The sequence below is a fragment of the Polypterus senegalus genome, chromosome 5 (assembly GCF_016835505.1).
Source record: "Polypterus senegalus isolate Bchr_013 chromosome 5, ASM1683550v1, whole genome shotgun sequence".
NCBI classification, from domain to species: Eukaryota; Metazoa; Chordata; class Cladistia; order Polypteriformes; family Polypteridae; genus Polypterus; species Polypterus senegalus.
In genome coordinates this window covers 79479585-79493121 of record NC_053158.1, presented here as the reverse complement: position 1 = coordinate 79493121, position 13537 = coordinate 79479585, and the positions used below count along the sequence as shown (strand labels likewise).

The 13537-nt window shown below is 38.7% G+C and overlaps 1 protein-coding gene across 1 annotated transcript in view; it reads right to left on the bottom strand.

The window, feature by feature from the left end:
- The window catches only part of dipk1c (divergent protein kinase domain 1C), an 86144-nt gene extending 77467 nt beyond the window's left edge, over positions 1–8677 (bottom strand). Inside the window, exon 1 of the mRNA XM_039754867.1 lies at positions 8002–8677. Within this exon, the coding sequence (XP_039610801.1) occupies positions 8002–8187 (186 nt within the window). The 5' untranslated portion in view covers positions 8188–8677. The remainder of the gene's footprint in view (positions 1–8001) is intronic.
- Between the last annotated feature and the right edge of the window lie 4860 nt (positions 8678–13537).

The following is a 13537-nucleotide window of genomic DNA, read 5'->3' as shown; positions in this document are numbered from 1 at the left end:
TGTCATGGGCACCATCATTTTCAGTGTTGTAGACATTGTTTATGCTCAAGCTTTATAATGCACTGGTGAGGCCTCATCTGAAGTACTGCATGTAGTTTTGGTCTCCAGACTACAGAAAAGACATAGAAGCACTAGAAGACGTCCAGAGAGGCACATTTAGGTTGATCCCAGGACAACAGGGGGTATCTTATGCAAAATCTGAGCCTTTTCAGTTTAAGCAAAAGACAATTCCATCCATCTCCTAGTTACAGGAGCCAATCCCAGCACACTGCAGGGCATACACACACAGGACAATTTAGAATCGCTAATGCACCTAACCTGCATGTCTTTGGACTGTGGGGGGGGAACCAGAGTAAACCCACACAGACATGAGGAGAACATGCAAACATCAAGCAGCTTGGACCCGGGAAGCAAACCCAGGTCTCCTAACTGCAAGGCAGCAGAACTACCACTGTGCCACCATTGCTGCCCACAAAAGCGTATTAAGAGGTGATATTATTGAAGTGTGTAAAATTATGAAGGGAATTAGTACAGTGGCTCGAGACTGTTTCTTTAGATTGAGTTAATCAAAGGGACACAGTTGGAAACTTGTTAAGGGTAAAACAGAATCATTGAAATATGGAATAAGATACCAAGTAATGTGGTAGACAGTAGGACTTTAGGGACATTCAAAACTCGGCTTGATGTTATTTTGGAATATTTAAGTGGAGAGGACTGGTGAGCTTTGTGGAGCTTAACGGCCCGATCTGATCTAAATTTTTTAATGTTCTAATTACCACAACTATTACAGATTCAACAAGCAAACATTCAGCTTTATACCTTAGACTTGCTGGTCTGGTCAACAATCAATTTTAGACTATTAGTGTTACATTCTAACTTACATTCTAAATTCAAATTAATTACACAGGGCAGGAGAGGTGGGCACCTTATCCTGCATGCAAATCTTTACTATATCTGAGTGTAATTTCTAAAACAATACAATCAATTCCTAGAAAGTAAAGCAATTTTAGCACTCACACAGGAAAAAGAAAAGACCTGGGGCCTCATTTATAATACCATGCATAGAATTCACACCAAAACATGGTGTACAGACAAAACTAGAAATGTGCATGCCCTCAAAAAAATTCAAATGCATAAAACTGTGTTCCATTCCCTTTACCTTTATAAATCCCAATCAACATGAAATTTGATGCACATGCACGCACCTACAGCTTACGCCAACTCCTTTCAGAATTTTGCATATCTGAATATGCAAATCAATATAAATAACCCCTTCCATTCAGTGATTTGTTAAAAGACATACATTGGCCAAAAGCAATTGTAAAAAAGAAGAATTTCAGTGAATGAGAAATAGAGGTCCTGCTCTGTGAAGTGGAGGCAAGGAAAAACGTATTATGTGGTGACTAAGGCAGCGGTATATAAGCAATAAAAGGAAATTGATGGAGTGGCACAGCGTAGCGAAGGCACTCAAAAGTTCATTTTCAGAAAGCCACACAGTGCCTAAAATAAAAAAGAAGTGGTCAGATATCAAAAAGGTGAGTAGCAGCCCACCATCTGTGTGTCATTTGGAAGCATATTAGTGACACAGAGAAGAAAAAACATAAGGACACAGTGAAGAAATAAAAGGTCTGTGATGAGATTTTGTTATTAAAGTAGAACGTCGTAAACTTCATCTTAAAAATCAACGTTTAATTTACTAGAGTTTCTCAATCCCCATCGTAACTAAAGTATCATGTTAAATGCTTCGTATTCTATGTGTTCCCTGACCCAGTCATTAATCACTACGTGCTTCTTAAAAGGACTTTCTGTTATGCCGACAGGAGCATGCAGGTAGTGATCGCTACACAGAATACATTACATTCATGATATTACAGCCCTCTGAACATTTTACAGTACTAAGATGTATACTTGATACCATTTTCATGATGAAACACATTAAAGTATGTACTGTACTGAACATGTGGGGGTACGGTAGTGTGGTGGTAGCGCTGCTGTTTCGCAGTAAGAGGATAACCTTCCTGGTGTTCCCTGTCTAGAGTTTATATATTTTTCTGGTAAGTTTCCTCTGCGTGTTTCAGTATCCTTCCAAAAGCATGCAGGTTCAGTGATTTGGTGATGCTAAATTGTCACTATTAATGTATGTGTTTGCTTGTATTCACCCTGCAATGAGCTATATATATAGCTATTCTGAACCTGCAAGCTTTTGGAAGGAAACCTAAGCATGTGGAGGAAACCCACCAGGAAAACATACAAACTCCAGGCAGGGTATACCCAGGACATTACTCCACTTACTGTGACACAGCAGAACTTCTGTCACGTCACCATGCCCCCATGTGTTTAATTACTAACAGCATACATTATTTAAATAAATTAACACTTTATCTATAAAATGTAATATATATACTGTAATGCATTTCATCATAAAAATGATATCAAGTATACATCCTAGTATTCTAACAGCCCACAGCTCCAAGAGGACAGCTCTTGAAAATCTAAATCGACTTAGAAGCCAGTCATCATCATGGAAATAAGTCTGATCTGTAAATCCATGCTTCTCTTCAAATTCGTCCATTTGTGATGTCTTCTAACAACACTGAAGCAGCAATGGTATGTGGAATAGTTTGGCCATTCCATGCACCACTATATTGTTACAGATTGATTACAATCAAAGCCTTAGATTTGTAAACAATATGCAATTAATTTTGGTGTATTTGACAAAGCGCACATCATGGATGTGAATCTAAAAAGAAAGAGAAAGCACTCAGTAACAGTAGCACAGCTTTGACTCTCAGTTCGTGAAACTGAGCAGAAATGTGTGTACTCATGGTCTGTAGCCGCAATGAAAATATGCATGGTTTTATGCCAAGCTTAGTTTTTATGCATCTCGAAGTGAGCATAGAATGGGTGTATGCAACATTTTTGTGTAACACACCATCTATACATGGTAATTGACTGGATTTTATCTAAAGCATTTTATTCTCTGCGTCCTCATTTTTCCATTTATTTCATTAAACATTTTGGGTAGTCTTTCAGTTTCTTGAGGGAAGTTTTATGTTTCTCACAACACTGAGTATAGTTTCTGTTTAGTAGGCTCCTCCTGAAAATGTTATTGAATTGCCGTATTTACAACATCCATGATTCATGGCACCACAATAATGCACTCAGATAAATTCTTCATTTATAGTTGTAATGCTAACGACTAAAATTTTTGCATGACAGGCAAAGAGTGAAAAAAAGCAATAAATCAACATGTACATCAGGAAAACAAAGCCTCAAACCAACTGGGTTAGAATCTCTAAACCCGATGAATGCAGTAGTAGCCATTTTCCTAGCATAACATTTCGACTGTAAGAGTGGTCAGTTCGACAAGCAAAGCTGAGAGGAAGTGGCAAGAAAGGGCAGCTCTGTCCAAAAAGAAGAAATTTGCCATAAAGGAAAAGTTTCAACTGCTTATTATTATACCCGACCAAATGGACAACCTCTCTTCACCCGCGCTTTAAATATTGAGAGTGTCTCTGTAAAGTCTGCTGCTTAGACTGACATTATTTTTAAGAGTTTTTTACCTCTCGTCCAGTTTCATACTTCCTGTCTTTGAAGGTGACTTTCTCAGCAGCCTCCGATACTATTTCTCTTCATTGTGTGTCTAACACTTGCACTTTCTCTTTTGACCACGCCTCCACAGCCAAGCAGACCAATCACACCTAAGCCAAGCTAACCAATCATATTGCTGTAAGGTAGAGGACACTCACACAGACCTTAGTGTTTTATTATATAGAAGATTCCAGTCATATTAAACCTATAATCAGGCTAAACAATCTAAACAGCAGCATTCTTCAACATCACTTGATATATCCTACTGAAGACAGACAGTGTAAATGTAAAGGTCGTCATTATCTTGAAAGAAACAACTGCATGTTTAGATGACTGAGTCAGTCACTGTGAACACCATTTAGCACAAAGCCACATAGAGACACAGGTTGTTGAAAATCTGAAACAACTGCATGTAATTCTGTGGAAAAGGGCCTTATATGTCCACTACAAAAAAAAAAGAAATGAAGTTCCATCCATCCATTTTCCAACCCGTTGAATCTGAACACAGGGTCTCGGGGGTCTGCTGGAGCCAATCCCAGCCAACACAGGGTGCAAGGCAGGGACCAATCCTGGGCAGGACGCCAACCCACCGCAGGACACACACACCCACACACCAAGCGCACACTAGGGACAATTTAGAACCGCCAATCCACCTAACCTGTATGTCTTTGGACTGTGGGAGGAAACCGGAGTACCCAGAGGAAACCCACGCAGACACGGGGAGAACATGCAAACATGGAAGCAAACCCGGGTCTCCTAACTGCAAGGCAGCAGCGCTACCACTAATTCATCGCATACATGCGAAGGTCACTCTGGATACCCTTTATTTTACATTGACTGCCTCCAAATGACGAAGACTTTAGCTCCATCCTACTCATGTATAAAGCCCTAAGGCTGCTCGTCTAGAACTTACCTAACAAAAATCTTTGACCCAACTGACATCTTCTGAATTTAGCAGTCTTGCTTCTCTCAGTTTTCCCTGCACTTTTTCAAAAACATGCTTTTTCAGTTTTGTGTGTCATACTTCCTAACCACTCTCTCTTCCTCTCTTTCATTTTCTCCAAGTATGCCTCAATGAGAAACATTAGCTCGCTGTATTCAGGTTTCTACTGCAGTGGCTATTTTTTAGTTTACGTTTGGAACTAATGTACTCTTCTGTCACCATGGTGAACTACATTAAGTTGCCAACTGAAGATTGTATGCAATTTACTGTGTCATTCTTTGAAATATGCTGTACAAGGCATAGTACATCATTGGTGTAATGCCTGTTTAGAAAGAAAGAAGCAGATAACGGACCAAAAATAGGGTGTTGTGCAAAGATGTTTTTCTCTCCAAACACTTCCACAACCATCTGTATCCCTGCTCGTGGCTAAATTAGATAATAGTTGTAGTATTTGTTTCATTTTGACAGTTAAGAAAGAGTTAAGGGTCATCGTCCTGGGGCAAGACAGCTGGCAAACCTAACTTCAGTAAACTGTCTTTTGTCTAATAGCGACAAAAGTGTCTTCTAGTGAGGGGGCTGACTGTAGCAAGACGAGATCTGGCTTTTTTCTACTCACCAACCAGTTAAAAAGAATAAGCATAAACTTTTTACAATTTGTTTCTACCCTGTTCTATTTCCAGGAGTAATCTGTCTCCTGTATGCTGGCACCAGTCAAGGAGTACCTCCCTTTTTGAGTCACTCATCTAAGAAAAGGTAACTCAGGATTGACACCCTCGAAGCTTGACCAGAAAGCAATTGGCAGGTGGGGTGTGTCTGTTTTCATCAATGTTTAGTAAATTGGGTAATGGAGCAGGATTAGTTTCAGGCTGGCAGATAAGGTCCCAATTAATTCATCCAGGATGAGAAGCTCAGTGATTCAGGAGAGTGTCAGAGCAAAGCTTCTGCTCTTTTGGATCAAGAGGGGCCAACTGAGGTGGTCTAGATATGTCATTGGACGACTCCCACTAGAGCTGCTCTGTGCACATCCCATTGGGCAAAGACCCCCTCCATCAGATTCAAGACACACTAGAGAGATTATATGTCCGGGTTGGTTTGGGAATGCTTGGGAATTCCCCAGCAGGAGATGGAATCTGTAGCTGGGGACAGGGATGTCTGGGCTGACCTGCTTGGCCTGCTGCCTCTGTGACCCTCGCCAAGAAATGCAATTTCAGAAGATGAGATGAGATAAACTCATCCATCTATTAGCTAAGCCAGTGTTTTTTTTTTTTTATTTTATGGGGTCACAGTTAGCCAGAGCCCATGCAACAAGGCAAATCCTTGATGGGGCTACAGTATACTGTACATTATCACAGGGAAGACTTGCTTTCTCAGTGCAATTTAAGGATGTTAATTGACATAACAATGACATCATAAGATATGATGGGAAACAACATAGCCAGAGAAAATGGTGCAAATATAGGGAGAACATGGAAAACAAGTAATAGTGACAAAGCTGAGAACTGAACCTAGACCTCTGGGCCTTAGCAGCAGCAGTAATGGCTATGCCACAATCTGTAAAAGATGCAACGTAAAACCAAGAGATTCAGCAGATATGATCACTATTTTCTTCATGTCACTTATAGTTTTATTTCTTGCCAGTATTTAACTGAAATCTTAATGTAAAGAGTAATATTAATGAATAATAGAGTAATAAAGCAGGCACGTTTTGCCAATCTCTTTTCACCTGGGTATGGTTAACTCACATACCCCAAAGACAAGTATGTTAGCCTGTTTGGCAAATATAAATGTTTGTGTCAGTGTGCCCTCAATCTACAATAGCCTCTCGCTTTTCACCTGATGCTGCTGAGACCAAAGCCCTCTGAGCCTGTTCTGCAATAGAACTCAAAACAATGCTAAAGGTGAATAAAGTTGCACATACTCTGGAAAGTCATAGATACCATTAATATAACAAAACATTATTTAGCTGTCTAGATGAAGACACGGAAACCATTTAAATATTAAAAGGGATGAATTTATGTTAACCTATAGTATACTATATACTACTACTACTGCTACTACTACTACTACTACTACTACTACTAATAATAATAATAAAATGTCCAGGCAGCAGTGCTGGCTAGTGCAGCTTCTTGACAGATCCAGTGACTGCACCCAACTATCGTGTCTGGACATTCTTCCTGTGGCTGCATGAATTTTCCTCCCACATCCCCAAAGATGTGCAAAAAAGTTAATTGGCAGTTCCAAGAGTGCGCGTGGGTGTGTGGATCAGTGGCCCCTGCAATGGACTGGCACCCTGCCCAAAACTGTGTTCTTGACATCAGCTCGGCTCCCTGATGGCCCAGGCATGGATCGAGTGGGTTGGTGCTGCGTATGTTAATGTTTTAATATGTCCACTTAATCTATCTAATGTACTTATCCTATAGTGTCACTTTGAGTACTAGAAGAAATTAAAATAATAATAGTGATGATGATGATAACAAAACAGCACTCCATTCATGTGTTTGTTAAATTTATAGTCACAATAGTCGGTGCCTTTCCCATGAGCATTTGTCACGAGAAAGAAGCTAACCCTTGATGGATGCCAGTCTATAGAAAGCCACAATTAGTAATTAGATCTATGTTTTATCTATAGCATCTTCAAAGTTTTAATTAAATAGGAATAAATCCTTAGGATGGCAATAATTAAACCATGTAGACATCATCAGACTAAAATTAATAATAATAATGAGAAGAAACAAAATCTAAAATATGTTAACAATTGTATAATAGCTGTGTATGGATAATGACCCCTAGGTTACTGTAGAAACGCCCGTTGGTCTGCTTTCAAATGCACTCCAATCCATTTCATGGCCACCAGCGTCTTTGCTTGTCCAGGTGACTGTAGGTGCAAGGCAAGGGCCAACTATAGAAAAATGTAATCTAAACTAATGTGTTTTTGTTATTTTGTTAGCTAATACTTCCTACAGTATAACAATTTTTATTCTAGAGGTATGAGATAGACTGGTGCCTTGTGCCAAGCTGTTTTCTGCCTGATGCTGTCAGGGTAGGCTCTGAAATGATTAAGTGAGTTTGATAATTTTATGCTATGTTTTACATTACTAAGCATACTATGAAAACTGCAAGGCAAAAATTATAAGAATAGTGTTATTTCCTGTAAAATAGTCATTTCTTCACATTTATTTGTGATCTATTTTAAGCAACAATGCATTATATAAGTGTGTTCAATAAAAGAATGAATTGTTATTTTAAAAATCACATCAAATAATAATAATAGTTTTGTCTTTACTATTAGAATTGAATAAGGCTATGTCACATGGCTTCATGCAAAATAATTATAAATTCTAATTGAACTGCCGCCTAAACATTTATTTAATTATGTATTAATTATTGGTTTCTGAATTTCATAAGGCTGCCCATGCTGACAAGTTACATTCCTCTGAAATTCCACCCCACAAAAGCAGTCCTACCACTCTTGCCAGAATCCTCTTGCTTTTCTCATCAGTGCAGAAGTCAGAGAAGATGGTCCCATGCATGAACACCAGTGTGTTCACCAAAATCCACAGTGCAAACCAGAAGAGCACAAACAGGAGCGTGGTCTTCCTGAAAACCTTCCCTCTCAGCCTCCGGAAGGACCAGCTTCTCCACGCTCTCATTGCCTGTTTCAGACCTCTACTCCAGCCATGGACCCATCAGTGCTTAACATGAAAACCCCCATGTCCCTGAATGCAGCCTCGTTTCCTTCATACTCTGAAAGTTGCTGCTTACAGAAGCAGCAGACACCTCAGCTCTCTCAGTGACTTCTGGTACAGTGACAAGACTGCAAGTGGCTCTTCAGGTCTCCTGACAGAGGATGTTCCCCGGCTAATGAGCCTCTGCCGCTCTGTCCTGCCCTAGCAGGAGTTTAGCTCATTCTGCAAAGGCAGGGAGCTCCTGTTTAAAATTTCAGTCTCATAGATCCGCCTTCTTTTGTGCGCTGTCTCTGGTGTCAACCAGCCCTCTTGGTTTCCAGGCAGCCACTTCAACAGCTTCCACTAAGGAAAGAATCAAGCGGCTTTTCCTTTGAGCCCATTTCACAGAAGGGCTTTGTGTTCCCCTCATTTAAGAGGCCCAAGTGAAACTTTTTTTTGGTCCATTGCTTTAATTACACAGAGATTGGCAGAAGCCAAAATACACACATCTCTGCTTTGTCCTTGCGGTGAGCTCTTTGAAATGGCATTATTAGAATTCAGACAAATCAGCCTGGGTTTTACACATACACATACACACACACACATGCACACACACAAATACAGAGAGGGGGAACCGCTCCAAGAATCACTGGAGCTGCCCCAGTGTGTTCACGCTGACTTGTTATTAGACACACTTTTGCCAGGAAAATCAGCAGAGCGGATGCATTTCCAGCTGCAGACTTTCTAAAGACAGGCAGCAGACAAGGGAATTTGGAGAGGCAGCTGTCCAGAGATTTCATGTGTGCCCACACTGACGCATATTTTTCTTTTATTTGTCTTTACTTTGAACACCTGGTTGGAATAAGATCCATCAGATTTTTTAAAACATGAAAAATATGCATATATGCTGTATCAAATGGCATTTTAGAACTAAACTAGTGCTCAGTTGTGGAAATGAGCAAGGAAGGATATAATGATGGATGAAACATCATTTAATTTTAAAGTCTTTCTTATAATATAATATTCATTGAGTCATGGACTCCAAATGATTAGGTTTTTCAGTGAAGTTATCTTTCCATCTCTTTGGTTTCTGAGATGTTCTCTTTTGGTCTGGATTTCACTTATTATTGGTTCATGTCATTACAAGTCTTTATGATTTTACTTGCTATAAAAGCTTGATGAAAGTGTTTGCGCTAAAAGGAGCTATATAAACAAGCAACTTTTGCTTTATATAATGCCTTACTATAATAAACATCATCCCAAGAAACTTTACTAGTACATATACACACTGTAGTTCAACAGTTTACACATATTTATTACAGTTGGAGTACGGAGAGATTGAGCTGGCTTCTTCGGGATTAAACAGTAGTGCTTTAGAGCCCAGTTCTTTCAAACTACAGTATGTCTGTCCCACTGCCGAAGAGAGTATCTATATGAAAAATGCTAATTGTTGCCTGTCACAAATTTTCAAACTACTGGGCCTTGAACCTTAATTTGATCTTAATCAAGAGCTAATGACTTGATATGTGTGATGTGAAACAAGAATTGGAGGTGCAGTCTATCTCAGCCACATAATTGGGCTCAGGTCCTTCTCATGTGGTGCAGCCACACACTGTGGCTGACAGGAGAAAAAACAGGGAGCAGGGGCAGATCAGGGCCGACAGTAAAAGACACGTGGCAACATCAGCTGCCGATGAAACACATTGTAAAGGCCAACTAATCATTTTCATTGCGAATGCAAGTCATACACTCTAAACACACAATAAACATCATAGACAGTAGACGAATTTCAGATGTGAGATACCTCTGCCACTTAATTGGGCTTGAGATTCTTCTCACGGCAAGCAATGGTATGACATGGCTCACATGTAAAAGAAAAGCAGCATGGGCACGCAGCACGGTTGCCAGGAAAAGAAGTGCTGCAACATCAGCTGGTAGTGAAGTGCATTGCACAGCCCAACTGATCGTCTTCATTGTGAATGCAAGGCATACATACAGTCTTACACACTGTTAGGGCACAAAAAAGGTGGTGGCACCCTAAGTAGATATGAACTGAGGTGCTGTGATTCGTAAAATGTGCATGAACCACTTTTATTTAAGGATTGGAGGACCAAGTGTTTTCTAGTGATAAATAATAAAAGCACTGCAATTGTGGAAAGTTTAGAGCTCTGTTTTCCAACTCTAGTCTTGATTTGAATGTCTGCTATCACTGTCATTTCTGTATGTTTTCTTTTTTCCTTCAGATCCTCTGAATATCCTCCCACATCCCCAAAATATGTGTGCCAGGTTGACTGGAGCCTCCAAAGTCTGAAAAAATGGGTGAGTGTGTCCTGTTGTGGACTACCACCCTATTCAGAGTTACCTCCTACCCTGAACTCTGTACTACCAGAAATGATTTTAGGGTTCAGAAAATTGATGAGTATTCAATTAACATCCAAGGAAATGCAATAATAAAAATATCAACTACAGCATTAAATAATAATGTAGATTTTCAATAATTCAATAACATGAAAGCATAACTATCAAATATAATTTTATTTACCTATTGAGCTTTCTTTCTTTATGTTATTTCTATTGTGGCCAGTAGTGGGTGCACGCGAGCAATCCCAAATGCTAGAATGAGCATCAAGAAGGTTAGGTTAGGTTAGGTTAGATAGACTTTACTATGCCAGAGAGAAAAATTTGTTTGCAGCAGGAGAGTATAAAAACATTAAAAAATGTTACACAGATACAAGATTAGCCAAGACACAACTGCTGAAGATTAAATTTATACACATATTCCAAATTAGTACAAAGAAGAATAATTAATTTCAACAGTACACACAAAATTACTTAGAGAATTCAAAAAGATCTGGGAATAACAGAGTTCTTATAACTGTTGTTCTTTACCTTGTAAACCTAAATCTGCTGCCTAATGGCAATAACTGAAATTTAGGAAAAAGAAGGTGGCTACTGACTGACAGAACTGCGTCGCCTTCTGTTCTAACCTGTTTGTAATGCAATGTAGTGACAGAGATCCCCTGCAAACCAATAATTTTGCTGCAAGTTTATACAATGTTGTTAAAATGGTTTATACTTTTAATGGTGATAAAACTTATCATACAACTAAAAGTAACTGCAACAACAGATTGAATGAAGGACTTATAAAAATGTGTCATTTTGAATGTGTATACTTTAAAATTATTGAGATACCTAAGAAAGAAAAGCAGCTTCTGCCACTTCTTACAAATTAAGATCAAAGTGACTGCCGCTTCTTACAAATTAAGACCAAAGTTTAGCCTGTTATCAATGATTGTCTCTAATTGTTTGCAGCGCTCTACCATCTCCACTGTCTCCCCTTTAATTAAACTTGAGAGAGTGAGAAAAGGGGATCCGCTAATATCTACATCTAAGAAGAAGAAGAACAAGAACAACAACAACAACATTTATTTATATAGCACATTTTTATACAAATAATGTAGCTCAAAGTGCTTTACATGATGAAGAAAAGAGAAATAAAAGACAAAGTAATTATTAAAATAAGACAACACTCATTAACATAGAATAATAGTAAGGTCCAATGGCCAAGTTCAAGTTCTGATCCAAACACTAGACCAAAACCCTGCCATAACTATTGTGGGAAGCCAACACCGTTTAGTTTCAATTGGCATCCTTATGGCCGAGAAAAAAAAATAAATGAAGTTATATTAACATTATGTTTGACACTGAAACACAACTGCCCTAAAAAAGCTAATGCAAAAATATCAGCAAGTTTTTTGTCACTTTGCCACATTCATTGCATTGGCAAAGGACATATGACATACAAGGCTACATTTTGTGGGGTATGTCATATAAGTCATCAAGTTCCACTGAAAGAAAGATTCACAAGGCTGTGAACATTTCAACAAAAGGTGGTCTGCTGCCAATAAAAATCAAAAGCTCAAATGCACTCAATATTCTGTCCAGAAGAGACTACAGTGTCTCTGAAAAACAGGAAGTGACGGACTTATTTTTTCAGGAAGTCACACATTCCTCCAGGTCACGATACATTGCAGTAGTAGCAAGTTAATGAAGATTGATTCAAGAAGCTTTGTATACCTGCCAGATGCATCATCACGGAATGGGTTTTACGCTACAGCTGGGCTTCAAACTAGTCCAGAAACATGATTAGACATGTTGGTTTTTCTCCTAATTGGCTACCTTTAGTTTTTCTTAAAATGATTATTATAAAATTGTTTAAGAAATCACCTAGGTCTTATTTACTGTTAGAAATAAACATTATATCCTTGTAATTAAAAACGTTCACTGAAAAGTTATGTGATAGCTTAAAAAATACATTAATTTTATTCAAATACAAATTAAGAGAAATAGTTCATATGCACATCACTGTTAGTGATATCACCTCTGTCCCATACACAGTGTGGTGAAATTTGTTGTCTTGTTTGTTAAAATGTTTTTAAAAAGTCAGTATTGCCTCATATTGCCACTCTTTTCTGACAAACTATAGGCTGTGCATGAATGCTGCATAGACATTTTAAGGCTCAAGAGGTTGGATTTTTACACATTACTGTATATAAACATTTTCAACAAAACAGAATAATTTAAAAAACTGCGCAGAAACATTAATACAAACATGTACATATATTTTCAAGGTATACAGTAAGCAGTAATGCCGATTTAGTGTTAAAAAAAAAACAAAGTACAATAAAAAAGGAATTTCACTAACACAATAACATCACAGAAGGGGTTAAACATACAGGGTAGTAAATAAATTAACAGACCGAAAAAAGCCCATCTCCCTCTCTGGCTCTCACAAGAAATATACTTTGCTGTCCTGTATATTAAGGCCTATATCACCCTTGACACTTCTAATACTCTCTCTGGGCTCATTTTTGTCCCACCAGTTATACCCCTGTCCTGCTCACCACCTGATTTCAGGTTTAACTGGCCCTTGACCAGAAGAGGTCTTAACAGTCCTGGCCAATTATTCATTCCAGGGGAAATTCCCTTGATCACTTTCAAGGTCAGATGTGCTTTAAAGAACTCTTTGGCCTGTCCTGCTAGTGTTCCACCAACACACATATAAAAAGTCATGTAATCAACAGGTTGTCTGACAGTGTCATGTATACTGTAATAGGCCTCCTTTGTACTACTTATTTTATATTAAATTAGTAACCATCCTCCATTGTTCTGTATTCCATAACCTGTTACTTCCATGGCACACCCTATTAACATACTGTAAGTTCTACCACCCAGTTGTAGATATTTTACTTATTCTGTTGACCTACCCCTTTATTACATATCATACATCATGTATTGAACGCATAGTGAAATCCATCCGAGCCCAGTTGACATA